The sequence below is a fragment of the Haplochromis burtoni genome, unplaced genomic scaffold (genome assembly GCF_018398535.1).
Source record: "Haplochromis burtoni strain Fernald_Lab_line unplaced genomic scaffold, NCSU_Asbu1 Contig_41, whole genome shotgun sequence".
NCBI lineage: Eukaryota > Metazoa > Chordata > Actinopteri > Cichliformes > Cichlidae > Haplochromis > Haplochromis burtoni.
In genome coordinates this window covers 1,221,475-1,248,643 of record NW_024582402.1, presented here as the reverse complement: position 1 = coordinate 1,248,643, position 27,169 = coordinate 1,221,475, and the positions used below count along the sequence as shown (strand labels likewise).

General features: G+C 38.5%; 3 protein-coding genes across 3 annotated transcripts; 1 reads left to right on the top strand and 2 right to left on the bottom strand.

Annotated features, from left to right (window-relative positions):
* Window positions 1–11,705: 11,705 nt before the first annotated feature.
* On the top strand, window positions 11,706–12,547 carry LOC102294633 (C-C motif chemokine 18). The gene is made up of 3 exons (XM_005920564.3): window positions 11,706–11,841; window positions 11,953–12,061; window positions 12,185–12,547. Exons 1-3 carry the CDS (start codon window positions 11,775–11,777, stop codon window positions 12,303–12,305), a joined length of 297 nt encoding a protein of 98 aa, XP_005920626.2. The 5' UTR covers window positions 11,706–11,774; the 3' UTR covers window positions 12,306–12,547.
* Window positions 12,548–20,811: 8,264 nt separating this feature from the next.
* Window positions 20,812–22,847, bottom strand: LOC102295232 (A-agglutinin anchorage subunit; the record flags this gene model as incomplete). Its single annotated transcript, XM_005920566.3, has 3 exons — window positions 22,518–22,847; window positions 22,309–22,417; window positions 20,812–21,367 (listed from the first exon to the last, which is right to left on the bottom strand). Coding segments are annotated over exons 1-3 (732 nt in total), but the record flags the coding sequence as incomplete, so codon positions are not given.
* Window positions 22,848–23,564: 717 nt separating this feature from the next.
* LOC102298822 (eotaxin-like) lies at window positions 23,565–25,902 on the bottom strand. Its single transcript, XM_042219996.1, has 3 exons — window positions 25,828–25,902; window positions 25,619–25,727; window positions 23,565–24,685 (listed from the first exon to the last, which is right to left on the bottom strand). Exons 1-3 carry the CDS (start codon window positions 25,892–25,894, stop codon window positions 24,394–24,396), a joined length of 468 nt encoding a protein of 155 aa, XP_042075930.1. The 5' UTR covers window positions 25,895–25,902; the 3' UTR covers window positions 23,565–24,393.
* Window positions 25,903–27,169: the final 1,267 nt, after the last annotated feature.

Below are 27,169 nucleotides of genomic sequence, written 5' to 3'. Positions count from 1 at the left end.
CAGCTGAGCCGCGCATGACTTGAGGACGCGGCCGGGAATCCCGTCCGGACCAGTAGCTTTGCGTGCGTTCACCTTCCTGAAGCACCTCCGCACATCCTCCTCCTTGCAAACAAGCAGGTGTGTGCAAATCTGAAAGCTGAGTGGGTGAGGGAAACTCTGGAAATACTCCAGCATGAGATGCTGACTCACATTTAAATATCAATTAGATGTTGCTTAAGATCTCTGCAGGCATGATCAATCTAAATAAAAAGCATTTGGTTTTTGGGATATCACTTGGGAGAACTACTAATTTTTTAGTTTAAAACTGGTCATGTCCGAGGGTGGCTCAGATGGAGGTAAACATCAGTGAAGAAAACTGGAAACGCTTCAGCTGGTGATGGACGTTGTTATGAAATCAGTTTCAGCCGGTTCTTTTTATTCCTAGGGCATCCAGAGACGGCACCGGAACTCAGTAGTCATTTCACAAAACGTTTATTCATCTTCATAACAGTCAAAGCACTGTGTGTGTGTCTCTGTGTATGTGACTTCCTGCCGGTCATAAAAGTAATCTCCTCACCCAAGCTACACCAAATTCCTCTACACAACAGAGAAAACAGAGTTAACATATTACAAACATTGAGGCCCGCACCCAGGTCTCCCCTGGGGAATTTCCACTCAACATTAACTTCTCTTTGTCTTACTTTCACAGTTCAAAGTGGGGGAGGGCCTCCTAGAAATCTACTCCTAAATTCATGACACACTCAGGCCTTTATTGCATCCAGGGCAGTGTCAGCGTCTCTACAATAATTCTACATCCTACCTAACACATTTCTAAACTCTCAAATAAGCTACGTACGCATATCTTCAACGTGGATATTTTTTCAGTATAAAAGAGGCTTTCCTTAACAGCAATTAGCAAAAAACAGACTAAAAAATTTCAGTTTCCAAATCTTACTCTAAAAGAATCTCAAGCTTGTGCCGTCAAGTTAACGCTGAGGATATTATCTCTTGAAACTGACTGACAAACTGTGCTTTACCTTATCTTTTACTTTATCCTTTAACTTCATCAGCCTCAGACTTAGTACTCAGTATCAAAACTGAGAAGAACAGATTTAAACAAATGATGGTGCTTATTTGATCAGTCTGTCAATAAATGTTTATATGAACATCTGTTTTGTTTTATTCATAGCAGTGGATTTGCTGCGTAACCAAATTAATCTCTTAAAATATACCAACTGCATTTCTCACAAATATATGAATTTATTTCACAGCAGTGAAACTCTGTCTATGTTTATCTAATCAAACAATACTCTATCACCATAATGTACATTTAACAAAGAAAATCATGTAACGTGCAATATCCTTAGTTCAGATGGAAACGCAATCATTGATTTAGGGAATATTTTCCAGTCAGTGAGTGACAGGAGATCCATAAATGATGCAGATGGTGTGTGTATTTTACTTGTATGACACTACATGAGTACATTGTGTACACCTGAAAGGGTTTATCTGACAAGGTAAGTCCCTCAATGAGACACTTGTTCGACTGAAAGAACATGGCTATCAATCAAAGCACCCACTAGATGGCAGGATTAATCATTAAAACAACATACCTTAGTCAGGTACATCGTACACCTTGGTAGTCATTACAATATGTTTAAGGTGCATAAAACATTTTGAAATGATCTGCTTCTATGTATCCATTTAAGTTAATCTGTTTATGCTAATCAAACGGTAATAGTTATATAGTTGTTGTCCATCTCTGTCTGTCTGTGTATCACGAGGCGTGGGGGGGACTATAAGCACTATGAATGTAATAAATAGTTCCTGATTACTAATACGAACAGTAACATGCTCACATATTTGGTGTCTTCTCAATGAATATGTTCAATAAAGTCAGAAATGTTAATTATAAGCTTAGATTTAGACAAGATTACATTTTATAGATAAATAATACAAAACCAGATAATTGGCAAGAATAACAAAGACTGTGGACAGATGACAGGATCAATCCTTTTATTTATAACAAACACCATATCTCATCATGTCTCATCATAAAGATGTGTCTCTGCACAGAGCGAACAACTATCATAGGCAGAGAATCATAAAGAAAAAGAGACAACAGAAAAAATAAATACCGCCAATTATAAATATGACATACAGATAACATTAGAAAGCATTTTAAATTATTTAAGATTAAAACAAATGTTTCTAGCTGTTTAGAGTGAAGAGGGATGCTCTCTATGGGCTGGAAGTTGTAGTAGTGGTAGTAGTAGTGGTAGTTTTGAGAGCAGTCTTCCTTGCTCTGCGTGCATGCCTGTAAAAAACACACACGGTGGATAATGGTTAAAACAAGCTTGTGGTATACCTCAGCAACTTCATGTGCAAAGAAACCAATAACTTCTCGAAACAGGAAACAAGCTGAGATAAGGAGGCATACTCACTCTAGCTCCTTGATCTTTTCATATACCCAGTCCTGTTTCCAGTGGCTGCAGACTTCCCCTTCTGTTGTCTCAAATCTGGGTGGAGAAAAGACAAAAACTCAAACTTTAGCCCATATTTTTCACTCGGCTTACTTTGATAAACTTGCTTTTCCAAGAAAATGTTTTAATCATGTCTTTCTTTGATAAAACAGGGAAATAAATCTTACATGACAGCGTTGACACAGGGTGGGTTCTTCTTCTGCATCCTGTAGCCAATGATTGGAGCTGTGATGGGATTGAGACTGATCACTTTGCAGCAGTCACTTGTCTTGGTCTCTGCTTTTAGGAAACAAAAACAGAATTTCAAACATTTCTTTACAAGTAATGATAGTCATAGTAGAAGACTGTAGAGTTAAAACTATAGTATAAATATAAGAACAATATTGCGGAGGAGTCTGACAGGAAACTTACCAGCGGCTGCGGCCACTAACAGAACCCCGACGAGAAAGGCCTGGCATGCGAGTCTTCTGATGCACAGCTGCATGGTTATCGCGTAAGATCTTTCTGAGGTTCTTTGCAGCAGGTGACCTGTAGATCTTGCAGATGAAGTCTGACTCCCTGCAGCAGACCTCTGGCTTTTATCCCGTTGAAAAAAGAGGAATCAGGCCATACTGACCGGATGAATTGTGTCTTTCTTTTTCTACAGTATCCATTTGCATCAGGGTGGGGGACAGGACGACTCGGGTAACACTGAGACTCTCATTTCCTTTTTTTAAATAAATTTCATCACCACTTTCGCACAGGAGTTAAGAAATCATGTTCATGACTTTTTATTTTACTTTTTTTTAATATTACCTAAGTAAATAACAAAGCGATGTGCATTGCAAATATTATAACACACACCTGAAGCAATCCAGTGATAATTATTGTGATCCTATATTAAGGCACACTATGTCCACTTAAAGGACACTTGGCAATCTTTGTTTATTATGCTTGATTTCCTAGTATTACAGTCTTAGTAATGTGTTAAACTGCAGTTAAAAACATGAAGTAAAGTAAATAAACTGACTTTGTTTTGCTCATCTGTATGTGTCTGCTCAGCAACACTCCACAGTATTACTGTTAACAAGGTAAGCAAGAACGCAGTGTGGATAAATTGAGTTGGTGGGCATTTGCATTTAGATAACTGTTATCTTTAACTTCAAATTAAAGTTGACAGTTTTTAATCTTTGTCTAATAATCAGGCATTAATAAGATTTTAGTTAAATCTGCTGATTTAAGCAATTACGCGTCATATCATGAACGCCACTTGACACAATCTCTATCTTCATTTTTATCCCTCTTTTTTTTCTGATGCTGACAGCTATTACAAGTACAAGGAAAAGGGAAGGAAGCATTTCCTAAGGGTTCCACCACAAACCACCGATTTCCGAGCCTCCTCCATCCAAATTTGGTCATTCCGTCATTTCTAAGTAAAGCTACATGTCTGAACTTGTTCAATGATCCTTCAAGATTTAACCAAGTAGGAAAAATTAAAAAAAAAAAATGCAAACCTATAACTATATTTTTTCTTATAAAATGATAATAACATATTCAAATTGGAGCATTTATTTACTTTTATTTGAAATACCAATACCAGTTGACAGTGACAGGCTTTGGCCTGTGGTTCATTTGGAAGAAACAAAGATCAAATCACTAGTATTTTAATTAGGAGATTACTTGTGAAAGAAGAATTCAGATTGTAGTATTTGTTATGTTTTGTATTTCAGAAACATTCATTAGAATCTGATATTCAGATATCCCCAAGTCTAATCTGCTCAGGGAACCACTGTCATTGTTCTAAATGAAACAACTGCTTTCAAATACAGGTTTTTATCATTTCACAGAAGGTCCTCTGTCTGCACTTCCTAACCTTCAGTTACCCCCAATTCACTTTAATCTCACCAAGCTGTCATTGTAATGTAGCCTTTATTACACAAGGACTTTTAGATTGCTGCCTAATGTTCTCACTGTTTAAGGCTCAATAGATCACCGGCCCATCGCAGACCTAAAACAGAGAGACAGACAGCTACATTTAGAACAATTTAGACTCACCAGTTGACCCAACAAACATGTCTTTGGACTGTGGGCAAAACCAGAGCAACCACAAGAAACACACAAAGATGGAAGAAGAAACGGCAAACTTCATACAGAAAGGCCCATCTGACTAATATGACACAAAGTACTAACCACTGCACCACTGTGTGGCCTGAACATATTAACCATATAACCGTGTCACTAACAAGAATATTGAGGTATTTTTTAATGAAATGAATAAATGCAATGGTCTCAGTCTTGAGTTATCCTCAAGAGACATAGCTGTATAAATGGTTTAAAATGCTAAAAGATATTTCCCCATTTACCTTTAACATTTATGAGATCTCAAACAGCTACAGCACAAAATGCGTAGCGTGTCATCTCTTCATTTGCTGGGTTTGGTAGCAGACTTTTGAGTTACTAAATATGTGAAAAGTTCTTGGCTCTGTAACATGCTTCACAGCACAATGACATCAAGTCACAGTAATGTCAGCTGATGGGATACTTCACTGGATCTGGTCATTTTCAATAATGTTAAAAATACTTGTCAAAGGAAAGCAGAAATGATAACTCACAATGAGGAAGGAAGCATGACCATAAGAAACTGAAAAAGACAGGTTGTATCCAACACCACGGTTCCCAATCTAACAATGAAATCCACTATTTCATTATAGGTGTCACTGCATGTGATCATTCAGGAATCCAGCCAGACTACTATCTGCTGTGCCATATCTTTATGGGCTACAACTTTTGTTGGCGCTTAAAACTTCTGTTTTAGGTTAATCATAAGGAAGCAGCCCCTGAGTGGAGTTGAGTCACCACTGACATTTCCAGAGATTTAAAAGAAACAGGAAGGACCACAGTGCACTGGCAACTTCACAACAATGCAGTCCTTGAGGCGCACTTTCCACAGCTGCTGAAAAACGCACAGAGAAGCCCGACTTCCAGAAATTACTCTGTGGACAATGTGACAAAGACACTGTGAGGCACATAAAGTTGGGGGCAGCCACACAATTATTCAAAAACTGCTTTTTCAGACCCGAAACTAACAGCACCATGTGGCACCTCATCCCACATGTGTTTCACAAGTGTCGGTGAATTTACCAGCAGCATTGTAGACGGGTGGCATGACTCCCCACTGCTTGCACAGAGTGGACTGATATTATGGCAGGAAATGTCACAAATGTGTGTTTAGCCAAGAAACAAAAAGTACTTAGATAATAATTCTCATGTAAGATCAAATACACTGAGTTCAAAGTCGGGGATTTCAGTTTGTCCTAAATAATAAACCACATTCTGGAATGGTGGCCACAGACCATTACTCTTTCCTTATCCCTGCTGAGTGACGTTGCACTTGATGCTAGTGTCCCTCTCAGTACTGGTAGTAAGAGATGGCATCGGCAACAGCACAAGCAAACCAGCTCCTTCAGGATGGCCTGTTCATATGTGCCATTTACAGAGGTGGAAAAAGTACAATCTTTCTTTACTTAAGTACAAGTTCAGACACCTGGGTTTAGAAAAGCTCCAGTAAAAGTTGAAGTACTGAAGCAACTCTTTACTCAAGTAAAAGTGAAAAAGTACAGGCTCTGAAAATGTACTCAAAGTAAGAAAGTAAAAATGAGCTCCTTGAAGGACAATTCTACTAATCATTTTAGCAAAACAGTAACTGAACCTTGTGCTATATAATATACAACATAACATTTATAACATAATATAAAACAATATTAGTACAGGAGAATGCAAATATTATTCAAATCTAGATTTGAATTCTCGTGAAAGCTTCAATCTGTTATGTAGGTTAGTGTAGGTGCTGTAATCAGCTAACCTGCTGCTATTTGTGGATCTACACAGAAAAAAAACCCTCACTTCCTTAATGCTTCCTCCTCTTCTGTAGCGCTAGCTAGAGTCGGAAGTACCACAAACACAGCATACGGACACACCTGCTGTACTTCCGGTTTAAATCCCCCCACCCGTGTAAATGCTTTGGAAGAAGTAACGAAGTAACGCGTCTGTTTTGAAAATGCAAGGAGGAGAAAGGATATTACAGACATTGGTTTAAAAATGTTGGGAGTAAAAGTAACACTATTTGTATTTGGTTACGTCCCATCTCTGGCTACTTAGTCAGCAATGCACACAGGTGTCAGCTTCAGAATTCAGAGTTCATGTAAGCTTTGTTGCCCCATTTTGGTTATTTCTCTCTACTAGTGCATCTATAACACATATTTCAACAGCAGTCAAAATATAGCTAGCAATGTGAAGAACATGAGTCACTGACATTTTATTTGTTTCCCTCAGCCATCTGTGTTGGGTTTTTTTATAGACATTAACAAATACCTGCGGTGGCAGGATGTAAGAGGTGAGAGTAATGTGTGCTAGCACAGCTGCAGTAATCTCACTGACACAGAATCAGACAGAAAGCAATTTTTCACTAAACACACAACTAAAATTATTCTAAAATGCACTTTAATGTAGGTTCTTCATGAGGGATCTCTTACATATTATGTTTGTTTTAATGTGCCATATATGCCATCACAAGAAGGTGTGCTTTGTCTTCCAGCAGAGTCTCAAGTGTATGGAGCTGATACCAGGATATGTGCCACTACACAGGGAGAACTGAACAGGACTAAAGGAGAGCACCAACACAGCAGACGTACCTGTATCTGCTCCTTTTTGCAAGACAGAACAGAAGCTGCCAAACAAACTGTACGAAACAAACTATGAGCTCGGTGTGAAGTCCCAGTGATGTTTAGTGCCTACATGCCATGCAGCTTGATTGGCAGAGAATGCCATAAATGGCAGTTCTGCCAATGAGGCTATTCCCCCGACCCCAAGTGGTTGGACTATTTCAGTCATCCAACCCCAATTATAAATTAGGGTTTCTACTTAAGGAGAAAACTGGTCTGATTGAAAATGTCAACAAAAATATTGATTCCTTAAAACAAACCTAATAAAGCAAGTGATCTAAGATCCTTGAGGTGTGAATATTTTAACTACTACAACAGCAGAAAAGTTACCTCCAGCCACCAGTGATGAGTAATGCAGGGATTGGATTTAGTTAATACTGTAAATTTCTCAGAGTGCCAGTGAGGAAAGTATGCAAGCACTGTAGGTGTATGCTTTCAGTGTTGCTGGTCTTTAAAAGGCTTGTACTTCTGATAGGCAATGCTAATTCTTGTCTTCGTCTCACTTGTGCTTCGTAGCCTTGAATGCAGTTCTCAAAGTAAGGTTAATTTGAATATTTGCATGCATGAGGAACTAGCTTGTCCATGTTCATGTTGACTGTTGATTATAAGTTTGATTTCAGATTATAGTAATGATGAATACAACATTACAGTCTTGTGTCTCTACTTTAGGGTGTGTCAAGTTGTTGTGAAAAAAACTCAAATATCCAAATCCATCAAGACCGGCTGAAGAGTTACTAGATCCAGCAGCCACCGTCATGTTCTGTAACTACTGTGGTGTAAGTCAGAAATGGGATCTAGTATTAGATTTGTGAACACAGCTTATCTTGAAGTGGTTTGTTTGTTTGTTTTTTTGTTTATTTTAAAACAGTTCTTTTACAAACTGCTTAGCCTGAAGTCTAAAAATGCTCTTTTGAGAAAAGCTGTAGCGCATTGTTTTGTCTGTACTTTGTATCAGATTTACCACAGTGTGTGGCAGGAGAATCTGCTCTGACACCATGAGACTGTGGACACAGATGAGTATGGCCTATCTTGATGGAAAGTCCTTCAAAAAAGAGTCCACGTTCATACCAGCATAATGCCAGTATCCATGGTGCTTTTTGTGTTATAGCAATTAAACAAATACCTATGTGTTCTTTAAAGTATAATAAGTAAAACACACATGGCTAAATTATAAATATATATATATATTATGAAACACATATGTACCACTAAATTGTTAGAAATGAAAAAAAAATGTTTTTGCCTGTAACTCTTTAAAGCCTGACTCATGAAATAACTACCAGAAATCCAAATATTTTGAAAATTCAATGTTATTCAATATTTAATTTGTATATTTTAGCTTTAATTTGCATCATATTTGCTATATTTTATTATTTTTTTGCAATCTATTCCTTAAAAATGTAGTGTGCTCTTTGTTTTGGTTTTTCCAGGGGGAAAACTGATGGTGTAGTAGTCTCAAAAGATCTAAAAACTGTATGTAACTGTGGTGGGGGTGTGGTCTTTGGCCTGCTGCAGAGGAGGGGTGGCGCAGTGAGCTCACAGGGCAGCACGGAGGCGGGGAGGGAACAGGTGTACAGGACTGTTTAATGAGGGAGACCTGTCTTATGTCTTTGGCAGTGAGAAGGAGCACTCACTGGGAGTGACGGAGTGGCTGCATCCGAAGCTGGTGCCGGAAACCGCAGGAGGAAAAGCTTGTAACTGTGCTTTTCAATAAAGCACAGTTACAAGCATAACCCAGACCTGTGTGTATGTGGGTCCTGTGTCACAGTATCAAATATGATACACGAGGCATTAAGGGGTTAAACATTATGAACAACTGTTAAATAATTGCTTTATGATCTGTCACTGCAATAGGTAATATTTAGGAGTGGGAATCAGACAGTACATATAGTAACAGATACATCATAACACAATGCTATCATGAAATGTACACCAATGAAAAAGATCTCTACCATGATACAGTGTTTTGGCAATGTACAACATACTGCAGGACAATAATCTAACACATCAGTGAGTTTATATAAATTAGGAAGCAGCTGTTTCAAGCAGAGCCTTGCATATTTCTGGCTCTTTGTAATGCTTTTTAATACAACAGAATGAATGAAGTTAATGTGAAAGTAGGGCGTGAACAGTTCCTCAGTATGCCAAAGCATTCCTGCTTCAAATTTTCTTTCACTTCTACACAGATTTGAGTTTGTGTGTGTCTTTAGTCAGCAGTGTACATCAGTGTCTCAGCTTCACAAATTAAAGTTCATGTAATCTGCTTTGTCTCATTTTGGTTATTTCTCTATACTGTTGCATCTTCAACACATCATAACATCTGTAAAAATATTGCAAACCATCTTTGATGGTCTAAAGTTTAGACCATCTAAGATGGCTATATTGTTGCTAAGCTTAGTCCAAAGAGTAACAACATACCATTTAGTTGCCATTTTGAAATTCTGCAGAAAATTAGTCACTGACACCCTGTTTGTTGCCCTGAGCTGGCTGTATGTCAGTGGTTTCCTTTCTACATTAATAAATCCCTGTGGTATTTCATGTGTGCTAGCACAGCTGCACTGACCTCACTGACACAGAATCAGACAGAAACCCTTTTCACCAAACACAGACCTAAAAAGGCTCTAAAATGCTAATTAGTACATGTATTTAATGGAGTTTCTTCATGAGTGATGTATCCTGTGATGTGAGAAGGAAAGCTTTGATTTCAATTTTCTTCAATAAAAATGTAACATTTTTGCTTTTTTATACATGATTTGATTTTTGGAAGGTTTTCTTGTACAGTAACACCCTCTTAACATTGCACAGGTAATCGCCAACATTGTTAAATGTTCTTTAGTTCAGCAGTCCCCAACCTTTTTTGCGCCACGGACCGGTTTATGTCCGACAATATTTTCACGGACCGGCCTTTAAGGTGTTGCGGATAAATACAGAGGTTGGGGACTGCTGCTTTAGGTTACAAAGAGGTGTACAAGTTCGAGTTCATATTACATTTCTTACATTGCCACACTAACAGCACCACCATCTTTCTGACCTAGGGTAGACTGAAACATCAAATGGTCACTGGAGCATGTTAAGTAGGGACCAATGGGCCAGAAAAGCAAAAAAAAAAAAAAAAAGATTTGTGCAACTTTGTTTATCAGCAAAGAATACAAAATCCAGCTAAGATTCATTTTCCAATTGCACATTAAATTATATATCTTTCTATTTCATTCTTATTTATAACATAAACTATGTTTAAATTAGAAAACACAGCTATGATTCAACAGGCTATCAGTGTGTAAGCTAACAGCAGCATAAAAAACATTCACAATTTATTTATTCAGATCACAACATTTTAGATTTGGATACAAACATTTAGATCTCTTTATATGTCGTAAATGTCAGTCAAATATTTTGGGTACCTTGCATCTTGACCTCTGCTGGTTTTCTTTCCTTCTCCTCACAGATATCTTCAAGTGCCAGCGCCCTCCCATGGATAGCTTGGAAAAACGGAACAATTCCTTATATTCCTTAAACACTCTGTATGATTGGTAGGTCTAACCCTTGTAAATATACAGAGTCTCCATATATCCATGAGGATGTTAACTCTTTAGTTTAATGTTAGTATCACCTTAATTAAAGAAGTCTTTCTCTTTTTGTGAAAGAATGACTGCTCTCACATCTCCCTGATGCCAGGTGTGGGATTTTGTGACCTGCTGTAGTGATGTTACCACTTCATAACATTTATTCATATCTTCTCCAACCATGACTGCCGAACTGCACAACAGCCATGACACAACAGAGCTAAATATAACTCCTCCTATGCTCTTCCAGAAGAATGGATGACCTTAAACCATATAGGTTAAAGTGGGATGATGTAACATTTCCAGCATCACTGCACGAGTGCCGATTTAAGTGTAACCTCACATATACTCTTAAATGCCATGACACCGACACAGGGAAATGTATTTCTGCAGTGTGGTTGCAGAAATGAGTACATCGGCACTGAGCGCACAGAGAGACGCTCGCCTCAAAAACCTAACAGTAGAAAGCTTCCGTGCTAGAAAGTGAGAGGAATTCACCATAACATATGCAGTTATATTAAAGTCCTTATTTCCACATCATTTTCCAGATTCTTTTGAGTTTAACAAAGTACTTATATATTTCACCAGCTTCCTTGTCACTTAATGATGGAAATAAAACTATGTGAAGGAGTCAACAAATCACTTCTTTTAATTAAAAATTAAAAGAAACAAAGAGGAATCACATCATATCCACTTGCCATAGTTGTTAAGATGGTGTTCTAAGATCTTCATGTTGTAGCTACAGGTATTTTCCATATAATTTTCATTATGAAAATAAATTATAATGATCGTTACAGACCACATTCAACTGCAGTGGAAAATGCCTTAACACCCTCAGACCACCGTTGATGAGAGTGGAGAAACAAAGTGCAACACTGGTGAGCTATTGTGGGAGGAAATTGTTCTACTACTTTCCAGCCGTGTGCGTATCTGTGGGTGCTTCACACCTTGCTGCAAGCGGAATATCTGAATGCTGAATGTGTCGGTGGTCTTTAAAAGGGCTTGCAGAGCAGTGCAAAAGTCAAATCTGTTTCAGCTACGGCCACACGATGAAGGGACTTACAATTATCTCGCTTTTGCTTGTCGCTATCATGGTATCTACAGCCGCTGCCCAAGGTAATGCATGGATTCTTCTATGGATGAATATTGAGTTCGTTTTTGCACGATTTCATGTTAGATTTGGATCATGCCGATGATAACACTGGAATCTTTTATCTTTATTTCAAGGTGGGATTTCAAGTTGTTGTCAGAGAACCTCGAACACCCAAATCCATCGAGACCTGCTGAAGAGTTACTACATCCAGCAGCCGCCGTCGTGTTCTATACCTGCAGTGGTGTAAGTCAGAAAAATGATCCAATATTAAAGTATCTTTAAGTTTTTCAAATGTTGAGCCCAAATTGTTCATGTATATTCTTCCCTTGCTGACTGTTAATTTTCTCTCTTTGTGATTTTCAACAGATTCACCACAATTAGTGGCAGGAGAATCTGCTCGGACAGTTCGAAAACATGGACGCAGACCAGCATGGCCTATCTCGATGGAAAAGACTGGCAAAAACGAAATAACACGGCAAAGAAATAGTGACATAAAATCTACATTCACCCAAAATTGACATTACTATTTAAAGTACAGATTTTGCCACGGACCTTGAATATTTGCTTATTTTTCTACCTTATCTAACTTTCGTTATGTTAATATGACATTGAATGTCTTCATTGGATTTCTGCATGTAAATATGTAAATATAATGTTATTGTGTATGTCCATATATTGGAAATGATATGGATTGAGATTGGGTAATAAAAGGTGTCACACTGTAATGGCTATATTGTGGTGACTGTATTTTTTTTTAAAGATTACTATTGCATCTAGGTGCGTCCAGCGAGAAAAGCTTATATCTTGAGCATTTCTTCACCTCTTTATCTGATGTTTCTAAATGTCTCATCTTCATGAGAATATGACAAAACCAAAACGTTCCTTTAGTAAGATGGCTAAGTCGATGAGGAATGTCATCCTCAGCACTGATGTTAGAGAGTTTTAAAACGGAGAAGCGATCCAAAAAAATCCCACATCTAAAAGATCGGCCAGGTCTAAAATTTATAGTTCAAGGCCTTTACTAAAATAGAGACAGAAACCATGCTAGAAGGTTTCTAAACGTGATTTAAAATGCTGCTTAAGTAAAGGTAAGCGTGATGTCCAATGGCTTAGTAGGTTTTATTATACATTTCCTAAATAGATTGTCAATGATGGAATAATAGATGATAAGCATTTTACTGTTAATATGATTGGGGAAGTTTTAAATAAATTCTAACGGAAGGAGGCTTTGTGAAGTTGAGTCTTTGCAAACCACAAGACTCAATCTTCAACACAAGACCAAAGTGAAGATGTTCGGCCACGATGTGCAACGGGATGTTTGGCAAAAACCAAACTCAGCGCATGAACAGAAACACCTCATACCATCTGTCAAGTACAGGGGGAGGAGGGGGGATGGTTTGGGCTTGCTTTGCAGCCACAGCACCTGGGCACCTTGCAGTCACTGAGTCAACCATGAACTCCTGTGTAAACCAAAGTATTCTCAAGTCAAATGTGAGACCATCTGTCCGACAGCTAAAGCTCTGCCAAAATTTGGTCAGGTATCAGTACAACGATCCCAAGCATAGGCCCAAATGTACAAGGAATGGCTAAAAGAAGAAAGGAATCAAAGTGTTGCAGTGGCCTAGCGAAGGTCCGGACCTCAACCTGACCAAAATACTGTGGTGGGATAATTGTGCATAACTGAATACCCACAAACCTCACTGAACTGTAAAGAAGAGTGGTCCAGAATTCCTCCACGATGATGTGACAGACTGGAAGTACAGAAAATGATCACTTTAAGTTATTGCTGTTAAGGATGGCTCTGCAAGCCATAATAATGAGATGCACTTTGTGTTGTCCAAGTTTCTGTTAAACAAATAAGGACACAGTGTAACATGTCATGTGTTGTTGTTCATCTGTATTTACCTAAAGTTAAGGCCTGTTTAGGACCAGACAATTTTTTAAATGTTCTGATGCAGAAAACTTTAGATCTGATCACTGCAGTGCTTTCTATTTTACGATGACTGTACACAGATTGAAACATAATTCACACAACTAAGCATGGACAGGCCCAAATGCTCCTTGTCCATCCTCAAGTCTACACTGTTTAGGGACTGCAGACAGGAAGGATTCAGAGTAAAGACTTAGTAAATGTATTAAATGAGTGTCTCTTTTGGAAGAATTCAAATAAATAAAAATGAAGGTTTTCAGTGTGTTTCTCAATATGAAAGCAAGAGTGGGCATTGTCCAGCCAATGGTTTTCAATTTAGGCATATCGACCAACAAACTGACCAGATGACCTGCCAACTAGTGTAGTAGTGAGCTAATGCTTCTAATATTTTAACTATCCTGTGACGTGCAGTCATAGATAACTGGTGTAATATGTAATTTTCAAAATGATGGGGATTTAAACACATAAAAATAGGCATAAGTACATGTTGTCTCTAAAGCCACTTTCATAAATCATAATTAAAACCGCAAGCAAAACATCAAAACAGACACATTTTTGTTGATCAAAAGTCTGAATCTTCTCACGATCTTGGCTGAGTCATTTGCATTGACAGCTTAATCATTTTTGCTTCTTTAGTGGTCACCGTGTTCCATGTCCCTTACTAAGACGTGGTGGGCTTCAGGCAGACCAGGTGGAAGTTTTAGGGGCTTTACTTTGCATGTTTCCTCCATTCCGGTGTTCTAACACAATGATGTGTGATTAAAAAAAAAAAAAAAGCTATTAAAAACCACGTTTACTATGTGTGGGTAGAAAGAGAAAGTACAGCTCTGTCTCAGTGTGCTAGAGCTGGGGGAGGTCTGAGGGGCTGAGAGCGTTTGAGGTCGATGAGACATTTTACTCGCGCTAAAGAGTAATGGGTTTTTCCCAGCCCTGAACCCACCTTAGTGGTCCGCCATTGTTGCTATTTGCATGACAGAGCTGTTAAACATTTAAGCAAAAACCCTAAACTACAAATTAAACCGTAGTTAAAAAAAAAGGGGGCAGAAAAAATGCAAAAAAACCAACGGGGCAAAAGCCTTTCCTTCAAGTGGCAAAATCAAGGGCCCGCCAAGCAAAAAGAACGCCCAACGGTCAAGTTAAAGTAGGTTTCAGAAGAATCTCTGTGAAGTTTTATTTACTTTGTACTGTATTGCATTATTTTTCACACTTTTTCATAAAACTGCAAATGCTTGTGTGGGTGCATGCATGTGCAGTATGAAGGTGACAATGAATAACTTCCTATGCCTCAGTGACTAAATTATACTCACGTTGCACGGAGCCAAAAGAACTACGTGAGGTCGCACTTTCCTCTGTGCGGGTCTACCACAAAATGCATATGTAGGGCCGAATACCAGAGGATATGTGGCAATATATACTATTGCAGGCAAAAAGACGTAAGATTATATGAAGAAAATAGTCCTTATTTTATCAGTTTTAATAACAAATGCAGGTCAAAAGTTAATTTTTGCATCGACACGATTCCTGAGTCGCCTTTTGACCCCAACTCTATGAACAACTTCCTGAAATGCTTTTTAACCTACATTAGGTGCTAAAGTCTTAGGCCAGATCAATGCTGTTGTAAATGTGAAATCAATTTAGGATTCATTCCCCCAAAGATTTCACCTTTTATCAATGGATTTGATTCAATCCTTTTTAATGCCTCATTACATGCTTTGTGGAGGTAGATGACAAATGCAGGAATGACTCAAAACCGCAGGCTGTAGGACCAAAACAGTGAGTTAAAAGATGCTGAAATCTGTCATTTATTTATATCCACATTCATCTCTCATCTGTCACCTAGCACACAGTATTTTTTTTCTATTGTTAAGGCAAAAGTATGACAAAGTATTCAAGTATTCCTATAAATACACCTTGTACATATTTGTCTGTGTCAGCTATTTCATGTTGCACGGACTACTGAAACGTGCCTAATGTTCTTAGAAGAGAGGAAATAGCCCCTATATTAGCCTTCTGCTAAATTAGACCCCGTAAGCGTAAACTCATCCCAGCTGCTGAAGTGTACTCAGGATGTGGTGGTTAGCGTGGTATCACAGGCCCCCAGTTTCAGAGAAAACCAAACTCGACCCTGAAACATAAATGCAAAAATATTGCAGGAATATGACCTATATTAAAAAAAAATTGCCCCAGCACAATTAAACTTTTAAAACCTTTATGCTCATGCTGAAAGCAACAACACCTACTCTGAATTTTCTATCTCATTTTGTTCTTACTCATGGAAAAAACTAGTCTTCCATTAACAAACAGTCATTAGGGGAAAAAGTTACATGTTAACATATAATATACAACTAATATAATGCCTATTTACATCTTATAATATGTACTTGTATTTTAGGTTTCTGTGCACCACAAGGTGTTTTTGTGGCATTTTATGTGCGTCACAAATAAAGAAAAAAACCCATACAGATTGCGAAATTGATAATTCTCAAATGCAATTACTATCTATAACATTAGCTTATCTAGAATTTTTGAATGTACGTGAGTAGCAAATGTCACCAGTTATCATGGTGATCAGTCAGAGATGTGTCTGTTCTTCTGCACACCCATAACAAGTAGACTGTTTGCATGAACCTGACTTGTGCATTAAAATAGAAAGAAAAAACACTGCAGCTTTTACACCCTGATACTAACACGGTACGTGAGCCTCTCTGCTATTTTAGGCAAAAGTCAGCTTTATATCAGAACAAGCTGTTAAGCCAGACCATGTGATGTCCAATTTTCTTTAAAATTACCATGCAATCTCCATAATGGAAATATATAACGTCATTGCATATTAATTTTAGAGCTACAGTGAAAGGATAGCAACAACTTCACCTACTTCCAAGGTGCATGGAAAGGATGAGAAACTAACAATGCAGGCACTCCAGCAACACTTAAAAGTTGCTGAGGGAACAACTTTATTAACTGACCAATGCGTCATCAGGGTATTCCTCACCATCCTGACCCATCATGACCCTGATGAAGGCCACAAGCTGAAACGCATTGGTCAGTTAATAAAAATGTTCCTCTTTACCTATAACTACAGTAAAAGAAATATCAGTTATAATTTTAGGTTTTACACTGCACTTTGGCAGTTATGAAGGTGAGGCAACTGAGTTAGCTTAAGTGATTAGGACAGCGATTAGCAGCATAGTTTTGAGTGGTACTACTCTAAGCATGTTGTCGTTTGATTGGTTGAGCAGCATGTTGGAGGATACAGAGACGTGCTAGCTGGTTTAACATCTGGTTAGTTGGTTGTTAATTGTTAGCACACTGCACTGTTGGGTGATGTTATTGTCTGGCAAAATTATAGCAACAATTGAAAAGAAAAGTGAAGAGACTCCTTAGTAGAGCTGCTTTGAGGGTATTGGCAAAGGCAAAGTGATAAAGATCAAAACCACACATACCACCTTCCCTTAACCCCTAGACTGGCATTGAAACTATCACTCAACTTTTAGTACAGGTTATTGGTGCAAGGTTTGTTTGACAGCTGGCACAAGTCTGTTTACCATGCCCTAATGATGTAAATGATGCACATCTCCAGATTGCTATCAGTGTTTAGCTGCATTTCTATATTGGCTTCCTTCCTGCACATTGGTTATTTCCATTTTTGTACAAAACCAGTGAGACTTAGTAAGAACAAGAGTTCCCAGGAACAGTCCTCACCCACATTTTTCATATTTTACAACAAACGCAACATTTGCTTAAAAGTAACTTTAATTGATTGTGGGAAAGCTTCAAATATATACTTTTTTTAAAACAAACATATTTATGACAATGAAACATGACAAACTGACATTTATATTTATATATATTTATATATTATATTATACTATGTAGCTATAGTATTCCTTTTTTTAACTTTAATGATGAAATATAGCAAGAGCGGTAAAGCTAAGTAGAGTGGCACTGATTTTAGTAAGCTTTAATTTGGGGGGGATTTCTCAGACACATTTTCACTGCTCCTTGTTCCTCCATCCTGCGTGTCCTCTCCCAAAGTGACATTCTTTTGAGGGATCTCCTCTGATGTTGGGGGTGCAGTGGATGTTGCTGGTGTGGATGTTGCTGGAGTGGATGTTGCTGGAGTGGATCCTGTTGGGGTCGTGTCACTTGTGAATCCCTTTTGCGAATTCTCCCTGTCCACCTTCTCAATTGCTTTTCTTGTCCAGTCAGCGTCTGGTTTGGCACAGATTGTCTTTCCAAGCACGGTCCGTAACCTGCAATTTTTGGTTGGCTATTAATGGCATTGTAATACATTTCTAACATTATTTGTATATACTGGTAGGTGCAAACAGATTTAGAGGCCTCACAGCAAGCCTGCATGTTCTCTCATGTTGTGGGTCCTGGGTCTAGATAGGTGGTCGGCACCTATCTAGACCCAGGACACTCTTACAAAAGAGAGTCTTGATTCTCAAATGCTTCACTTCTTGCTTTTAAAAGTTAATAAAAAAAAATTGCACCTCTATTGCATCTAGTGGCATGCAATTAGCTTGTATTGAACATCTCCATTCTCAGTACACAGTAAATTTGCTTATCAAATATTTTCCCCTGCAGCATCTCTTTACAGAGTGGTTTCTGAAACTCGAAGGCCTTCCTGTGAACATGTTTTCAAAGAATTTCCTCCAGTACAAAGAGGTTTCAGTGAGAACTGCTGACAGGTTTTTGGATCGTTAGGAATGACATGACTACTAAAGTCCCAACTGGCCAATTTAATTGGTATAGTGGTGAAAATCAAAGACAGACACTGTATTTGAATAGTCAAACATGTAGAACCAAACCTCTCAGAATGACTGGATATCACCACAGGAAAATGTGTTTTTATATTATAGGTCATTTATTTGTCATTTTAATGTTATTTTAAAATAGTTGGATGGAGTGTATAAACTTTATTAAATTATATCTATTCCTTTTTTTAAGCGGTGAAGACAGTGAGGTTAAAGTCTGTCCCAGCTGACTAAACGGAAAGCACAGTGTCAGATGTCAGCTGATCATCCCAGAGTTAACACAGAAAGAGACGGGCATCCATTCCCTCTCACATCTGCACTTACTGTAAGTTTATAGTCATTTTTAATTGAACAAGTATGGTTTTTGAAGCAATGTGGAATATAAAAAAACTCAACCCAGAACCTTCATGCTGCATGTGTTTATATTCATAAAATACAAGTTAAAATGCAGTGTGAGGTTTTTTATTGAACACTTACTGTACTGCTTTGATGCGACAAGTATCTTCAGTCTGAATGGAGTAATTCACAATTCGGTCAAGTGGGACTCTGGTTTTGGACCACACGACACAACAACTGCGTATGCTTATAGGGGCTGAAAATGTCACACACAGAAAAAGTCGCATTAATTTTATCCCTTAAAAACAGTCAAGCTATAAAGTAAATGAAAAATAATTTCTTCCTTGCAGTACTCACTTGTACGGACTGAGCTCATCCAGGTAGTGAAACAGAGAAAAGCGGCTAAAACCAGGCTGGGCTGCATCTTTAGTATTCCGCTTTAGGTTTGTTCTTCAGAAGCTGAGCCTCAAAGCTGTCGGCACAAACCTTCACAGCCTGTTAAATAATCTCTGTGCCTCCCTGAGCTTTTATCAGAGTATCGAATCAAATGAGTCTTGCTCACATGGCAGACGCAGTGCATGCGTTCATGGTATTTCCTAGTGTGGTCTTTCTGAGCAATCAGGTTTTGATGTTGATTCTAATAAAAAAAAAAAGGCCCCTTTGCGCTCGTTCTCATTTTACCAACACAATGGGGTAAAAAACCACTGAGTTCATCATTTATAATTAAACTGTTAACAATGCAACAAGTACAAAAGCATCAGAAATACAAACTCATAAATAATCGTAACTATGTGCATGCACAGAAACAGATTAATCCACTTCCTTTATATTCAATCTGAAAGCCACAGGTGACCTGCATTTTAGGTGGCATGTGGCGTGGTAATTTAAACCGTGGAAAGTTTTCTCGGTGAGAAAGTGAGTTAAGATCAGTGAGTGATTGAATTTGAAAAGCATCAGTCTGAGAAGTTTTAGCAGACTGATACTAATGATTACATCACTAGGCAAACTGATGATGTAATCGAGTCAGTTTTTAAAATGAGAGAGATTGGGTTAAATTAAAATCACTTTATTATAGTAAATAAAGAGTGAGTAGGTTCAGAAAGCAGAGTTTCCTCATTTGACAAACATTAGAGGTTAGTGTGCAGTTAAAGGTACGAGCAACGACAGCGACCAGAGTATGAATAATTCTAATTAAATCCTGTTTTAACTGATTATGACAAAAACACAATATTTGCTGGAAAGTGCTTTATTGGCAGTTAAAAGTGGGAAAACTTTAAAATACATTTTTGTACATTTTCATAAAAACAATATGAAAACAAAGAATGGTGATATATGGTAATATATAGAGAGATTAATGTTACTTTTATCAGGTACTGTTGATGAAATAAAGCAGGAAGAGTACAATAAAAAAGAGCAACATTTGCCGACTATGATAAGTTTGAAATGTTTTGTGATTTCTCAAACACATCGTTTCTTGTTCCCTCTCATGGCTTTTTCCTCTGTCCTTTCCTTCTTCTGCACTTCGTCAGAGAGATATTTTTTGATTTTGTGGATGTTGTTGTTGTTGTGGATGTTGTTGTTGTTGTGGATGTTGTTGTTGTTGTGGATGTTGTTGTTGTGGATGTTGTTGGTGCGGATGCTGGTGGTGTGGATGTTGTTGATAGTGAGGATTTTGTTGTTGTAGATGTTTTAGTTGTGGATGTTGTTGTTGTGGATGTTGTTGTTGTGGATGTTGTTGTTGTGGATGTTGTTTTTGTAGATGCTGTTGGTGCGGATGCTGTTGGTGCGGATGCTGTTGGTGTAGATGTTGTTGGTGCGGATGCTGTTGGTGCGGATGCTGTTGGTGCGGATGCTGTTGGTGCGGATGCTGTTGTTGTGGATGTTGTTGGTGTGGATGTTGTTGTTGTAGATGTTGTTGTTGTGGATGTTGTTGTTGTGGATGTTGTTTTAGTGGATGTTGTTTTTGTGGATGTTCTTGGTGCAGATGTTGTTGGTGTGGATGTTGTTGTTGTAGATGTTGTTGTTGTGGATGTTGCTGATGTGGATGTTGTTGGTGCAGATGTTGAGAGTGAGGATGCTTCTGGTGTGGATGCTGGTTTGTATGTTGTTGGTGTGGATGTTGTTGGTGCGGATGTTGTTGATGTGGATGTTGTTTTTGCGGATGTTGTTGGTGCGGATGTTGATAGTGAGGATGCTTCTGGTGTGGATGCTGGTGTGGATGTTGTTGTTGTGGATGTTGTTGGTGCGGATGTTGTTGATGTGGATGTTGATGTAGATGTTGTTGGTGCTAATGTTGTTGGTGTGGATGTTGATAGTGAGGATGCTTCTGGTGTGGATGCTGGTTTGGATGTTGTTGTTGTGGATGTTGTTGGTGTAGATGTTGTTGTTGTGGATGTTGTTGGTGTGGATGTTGTTGTTGTGGATGTTGTTGGTGCTTTCTTCTTGTCCACCCACTCCATTGCTTCTATTGTCCAGGCAGCATTGGGATTGGCGCATATTGTCTTTCCAAGCATGGTCCGTAACCTGTAATTGTTAGTCAGTCATTAATTGCACTGAAATACAGTTTTGACATTATTTCTAAATATATTCTGGCATATTTGGTACATGTTAAGTTTAAAGAAAGAGAGGCTGGTTGGCTCTGTTGCCTCACTGTGTGGCGGCTCTGAGTTCAAATCTGGGCACGGTCTGTGTGGAGTTTGCATGTTCTCTCTGTGCTCTGGTTTCTCCTGACTCTCAATAATATTACCGGTAATAGTTGCTTTTCTAGGCCAATGACATTCCCACAAAGAGTTTTTTGTCTAAAACGTTTCACTTCCCCTATAAATTAAAAGTTAATATTTATAGCAAAATTCTTCCCTCTCAGTTACACCTAGTGTTACGTTGTCGGAGTCCGTTCTCGGTCATCTAGGTCATGGTAGTCATAAGAACTTGAAAAGAGGGCGACTGTACTGCAGTTAAATGAAGAAGTTTCGCTTCTCATCTAAAAGGATTCTTTTTCTAACAGTTCAATATGCACTCAGTTTTTAAGAAACTTTTCCTGGACCATCTCTTTGCTTAGAGGGTTAAATTATTTATTTGTTATATCATTTATGAAGACAATTTAAAAACATTCAGGTTATTTGATTTTTATTATTTTATACCCATCCATACATTTCAGGTTTGGGAAGAGTACTCTCGCCCAAAGTCAGCCTAAGGCGAGAGGCAAAGTGGACCCTGGACAGGTCGCCGGTCCATCACAGGACCGCATACAGTCATTCACATGTACATTTACACCTGATGTCAATTTAGAATGACTAGTTACTCAGGCCTGTCTTTGGACTGGTGAAACAAACATCTAGAAAAGACCCCAGCTGGCCAACAGCTTTGAACCCAGAATCTTCATGCCGCACGTGTTTTATTTTTACAAAAAAAATCTTTCCTAAAATACAAGTTAAAATACAGTGTGAGATTTTATTAACACTTACCGTACTGCTTTGATGCGACAAGCATCTTCAGACTGAATGGCATAATTCACAATTCGGTCAAGTGGGACTCTGGTTTTGGACCATGATACACAACAGCTTTCTCCGGGTCCTGAAAAAGTCACACAGACAAAGTCACATTAATTTTTACCCTGAAGAAAAACCACACAGTGAATGAAAAGCCTTTTTTTTTCTTTCCTTGCAATACTCACTGGCAAAGGCCAAGCTCATCCAGGTGGTGAAGCAGAGAAGAGTGGTTACAACCAGGCTGGACTTCATCTTCAGTATTGCGCTTTGGGTTTGCTCTTCAGAAGTTGAGTCTTGATTCTGTCAGTGGAAACCTTTACAGCCTGCTAAGTAATCTTACTCCTTTCTGATCAGATAACGGAGTGTCGAATCAAAGCAGTGTTGCTCACGCAGCAGGCGTTGGGTATATGACGTTTCCAGCTTGTGAAGTTCTCTCAGTCATTCTGAGCATTAAATTTTTGATCTCGCCTCTTATAAAACATAAGCCCCTCTGCTACTCCCCTACCCCACCCAGACCTTTCATCATGGGGGGATAGTCACTATGGCCACATAGTGGGGAAAGGAAATATTGACTTCATCTGTTACAAGCTAAAAATGACAAACAGTCCTTTCACCACAGACCTGCCCACAATGCAACACAAACAGCAGCGTATAGAAATACAAACACACATAAGCATAGTTACTTGTACACACAGAGAGATACTCATCACTTCCCTTTGTGCTCACTCTGAAAGCCACAATTGCCTCCACTGTCACTACGAGTTTGAAAAGTTTGCTAGCTTAAAGAAACATTGAATTTGAGCGTGAATTAATACTGAATGTTAATTAGGAAAGTGGGGATTTCACACAGTCAATTAGTGAATTGAATTCAGTGAGTGTTTGAATTTGATTAATTCTTATCTAAAACATCTATGAGAGAATTAAGTCACCTCTTTCATCCTGCTGTCAACCACAGAATCATACATGAAAGGGTGGTTCTCAGCTACGCCTTCGTCAGTAGCCCTTTACACATATGCTATACCCATACAAGAGGTTACATTTATTTTTGGCTCTTTCTCGCAATTGTATGGGTGTGTAGTGACTAACATCGCAGGACCATTAAGCTTAATTTCCTTCTTTTAAATTAACAGTTAAATCGTGAAATCAGCAGTTTTAGCATGTGGAATCCTGGGAAACTGACTTTAAACATCAACCAAATCCTCACAGTCACGAGCAGAACAGGACTCGTAATTCAACACTGGAAATGCAGAGGATTTAAGAGGACAATGATATTGTCCCCTTTGTAAACTACTATGAACTATAATCATGTCAACATATTGTTAGAACATCTGAAGATGTGTCACAGCTTGGAGTTACATTAGAATAAATTCCCACAAATAAACAAAACAAAGTTTCTGGGTATATTTCTGGGTTAAATACGTGTTTCTTTTATTTTCAGAATAAGTACAAACATGAGTGGCGTCCCTCACAGCTGCTCGTGAGAGAGACTGCAGGCAGTTTTATTTCATACCACAGTAGAACAAACCAGAAGAAAGGGTAAAAGCTGTATTGGAGAGCAGGAAGGAAGGAAGTAGTATACAGGAAAGAGTAGGCATCAATAGTGTGTGCAGGAGGCAGCACATGCCAGTCCTAGAGCATAAAGGCAGCATTTCACAACCAGTCATGGAGACCAATAATGTAATTGTCTCATTTTAAAATGACAAAGAAATAGATGGTGGGTGAATCTGAAAAAGGAAATAAGTGAGTGACTACTGTGATGTATATAGTAGAAGAGGTCAGGGCAATGCATACGAAGACTACAGAAAAAATGTTTACAAAACAGAGAAGCATGAATAAGAAGACAGTGTAGAATTAAAACCTGTATTTATACACATACCATGATGGGTTTAACTAAACAGAACAACATTTGCTGATTATGGCAACTTTGAAGTCGTTTCATGTCTTTGCCCTTTTTCCCTCTCTTGTTTTTTTCCCTGTATTCTTTCCCCAATCTGCCAGTCTTTAAGTGTGTGTGTTTTTAACGCTGCTGGTGTAATGTCACTTACTGTTGCTGCTGCTTAGCTAGTTAGTGGGACACAACATGGTCTTAGTCCATGGAACTACACAGCAGTGTATTTGACATAACATAGTCAGGCTCTGCCCTGTCTCCTTGTCCTTCTGACTGATGTTTCCTGATGTTGGGGATGCAGTGGATGTTGTTGGTGCTTTCTTTGTTGTTGTGGATGTTGTTGGTGTGGATGTTGTTGTTGTGGATGTTGTTGGTGCTTTCTTCTTGTCCACCCACTCCATTGCTTTTATTGTCCAGTCAGCATTGGGATCGGTGCATATTGTCTTTCCAAGCACAGTCCGTAACCTGTAATTGTTAGTCAGTCATTAATTGCACTGAAATACAGTTTTGACATTATTTCTAAATATATTCTGGCATATTTGGTACATGTTAAGTTTAAAGAAAGAGAGGCTGGTTGGCTCTGTTGCCTCACTGTGTGGCGGCTCTGAGTTCAAATCTGGGCACGGTCTGTGTGGAGTTTGCATGTTCTCTCTGTGCTCTGGTTTCTCCTGACTCTCAATAATATTACCGGTAATAGTTGCTTTTCTAGGCCAATGACATTCCCACAAAGAGTTTTTTGTCTAAAACGTTTCACTTCCCCTATAAATTAAAAGTTAATATTTATAGCAAAATTCTTCCCTCTCAGTTACACCTAGTGTTACGTTGTCGGAGTCCGTTCTCGGTCATCTAGGTCATGGTAGTCATAAGAACTTGAAAAGAGGGCGACTGTACTGCAGTTAAATGAAGAAGTTTCGCTTCTCATCTAAAAGGATTCTTTTTCTAACAGTTCAATATGCACTCAGTTTTTAAGAAACTTTTCCTGGACCATCTCTTTGCTTAGAGGGTTAAATTATTTATTTGTTATATCATTTATGAAGACAATTTAAAAACATTCAGGTTATTTGATTTTTATTATTTTATACCCATCCATACATTTCAGGTTTGGGAAGAGTACTCTCGCCCAAAGTCAGCCCAAGGCGAGAGGCAAAGTGGACCCTGGACAGGTCGCCGGTCCATCACAGGACCGCATACAGTCATTCACATGTACCTGATGTCAATTTAGAATGACTAGTTACTCAGGCCTGTCTTTGGACTGGTGAAACAAACATCTAGAAAAGACCCCAGCTGGCCAACAGCTTTGAACCCAGAATCTTCATGCCGCACGTGTTTTATTTTTACAAAAAAAATCTTTCCTAAAATACAAGTTAAAATACAGTGTGAGATTTTATTAACACTTACCGTACTGCTTTGATGCGACAAGCATCTTCAGACTGAATGGCATAATTCACAATTCGGTCAAGTGGGACTCTGGTTTTGGACCATGATACACAACAGCTTTCTCCGGGTCCTGAAAAAGTCACACAGACAAAGTCACATTAATTTTTACCCTGAAGAAAAACCACACAGTGAATGAAAAGCCTTTTTTTTTCTTTCCTTGCAATACTCACTGGCAAAGGCCAAGCTCATCCAGGTGGTGAAGCAGAGAAGAGTGGTTACAACCAGGCTGGACTTCATCTTCAGTAATAGTTGCTTTTCTAGGCCAATGACATTCCCACAAAGAGTTTTTTGTCTAAAACGTTTCACTTCCCCTATAAATTAAAAGTTAATATTTATAGCAAAATTCTTCCCTCTCAGTTACACCTAGTGTTACGTTGTCGGAGTCCGTTCTCGGTCATCTAGGTCATGGTAGTCATAAGAACTTGAAAAGAGGGCGACTGTACTGCAGTTAAATGAAGAAGTTTCGCTTCTCATCTAAAAGGATTCGTTTTCTAACATGTTCATTTTTTAACATTTGCAAGTTCAATATGCACTCTCTTAGTTTTTAAGAAACTTTTCCTGGACAAGTATCTTCAGACTGAATGGCATAATTCACAATTTGACGAAGTGGGATTTTGGTTTTGGACCACGAGACACAACAGCTTTTTACAGGTCTATAGGCTGAAAAAGTCACACAGACAAAGTCCCATAAATTTTTACCCTGAAGAAAGACCACACAGTGAATGAAAGGCCTATTTTTTTTCTTTCTCACTTAGTTTTCAAGAACCTTTTCCTGGACCGTCTCTTTGCTTGGAGGGTTAAATTCTTTATTTGTTATTTAATTTATGAAGAAAATTTAAAAACATTCAGGTTACTTGATTTTTATTGTTTTATACCCATCCATACATTTCAGGTTTGGGGGATGCAGTGGATGTTGCTGGTGTGGATCCTGTTGGCATCATGTCACTTGTGAATCCCTTTTGCGAATTCTCCCTGTCCACCTTCTCAATTGCTTTTCTTGTCCAGTCAGCGTCTGGTTTGGCACAGATTGTCTTTCCAAGCACGGTCCGTAACTTGCAATTGTTGGTTGGCTATTAATGGCATTGTAATATATTTTTTAACATTATTTGTATATACTGGAAGGTGCAATCAGATTTAGAGGCCTCACAGCAAGCCTGCTTGTTCTCTCATTTTCTGCGTCCTGTGTCTAGATAGGTGATCTCTACCTATCTAGAAACAGGAACCAATCGCAAAAAAGATTCTTGATCTAAAAAGTTTCACTTCTTGCTTATGAAGTTTTTTTTTCTCTTTTTCTTTTTTAAGTACTTCTTGTCCACCTTCTGAATAGCTTTTTTTGTCCACACAGCATCGGGTTGGTGAAAATTATCTTTCCAAGCACGGTCCATAACCTGCAATTGTTAGTCATTAATGACACTGGGTGCAATTTTGACATTATTTCTAATCAAACACAGAGATGTTCAGTTAAATTTGAAGACACAGACATTGGTTACCTCTGTTGGGATGGGAATCAAG

What these genes read in the sequence shown, in the direction of transcription:
- LOC102294633 (XM_005920564.3), top strand. Translation starts at nt 11,775, where the DNA reads ATGAAGGGACTTACAATTATCTCGCTTTTGCTTGTCGCTATCATGGTA. An exon ending in ATCTACAGCCGCTGCCCAAG is followed by an intron (nt 11,842 to 11,952) that starts GTAATGCATGGA and finishes CTTTATTTCAAG; the next exon opens with GTGGGATTTCAAGTTGTTGT. An exon ending in TGTTCTATACCTGCAGTGGT is followed by an intron (nt 12,062 to 12,184) that starts GTAAGTCAGAAA and finishes GATTTTCAACAG; the next exon opens with ATTCACCACAATTAGTGGCA.
- LOC102298822 (XM_042219996.1), bottom strand. Translation starts at nt 25,894, where the DNA reads ATGAAGTCCAGCCTGGTTGTAACCACTCTTCTCTGCTTCACCACCTGG. An exon ending in GATGAGCTTGGCCTTTGCCA is followed by an intron (nt 25,728 to 25,827) that starts GTGAGTATTGCA and finishes TGACTTTTTCAG; the next exon opens with GACCCGGAGAAAGCTGTTGT. An exon ending in TGTCGCATCAAAGCAGTACG is followed by an intron (nt 24,686 to 25,618) that starts GTAAGTGTTAAT and finishes TAACAATTACAG; the next exon opens with GTTACGGACTGTGCTTGGAA.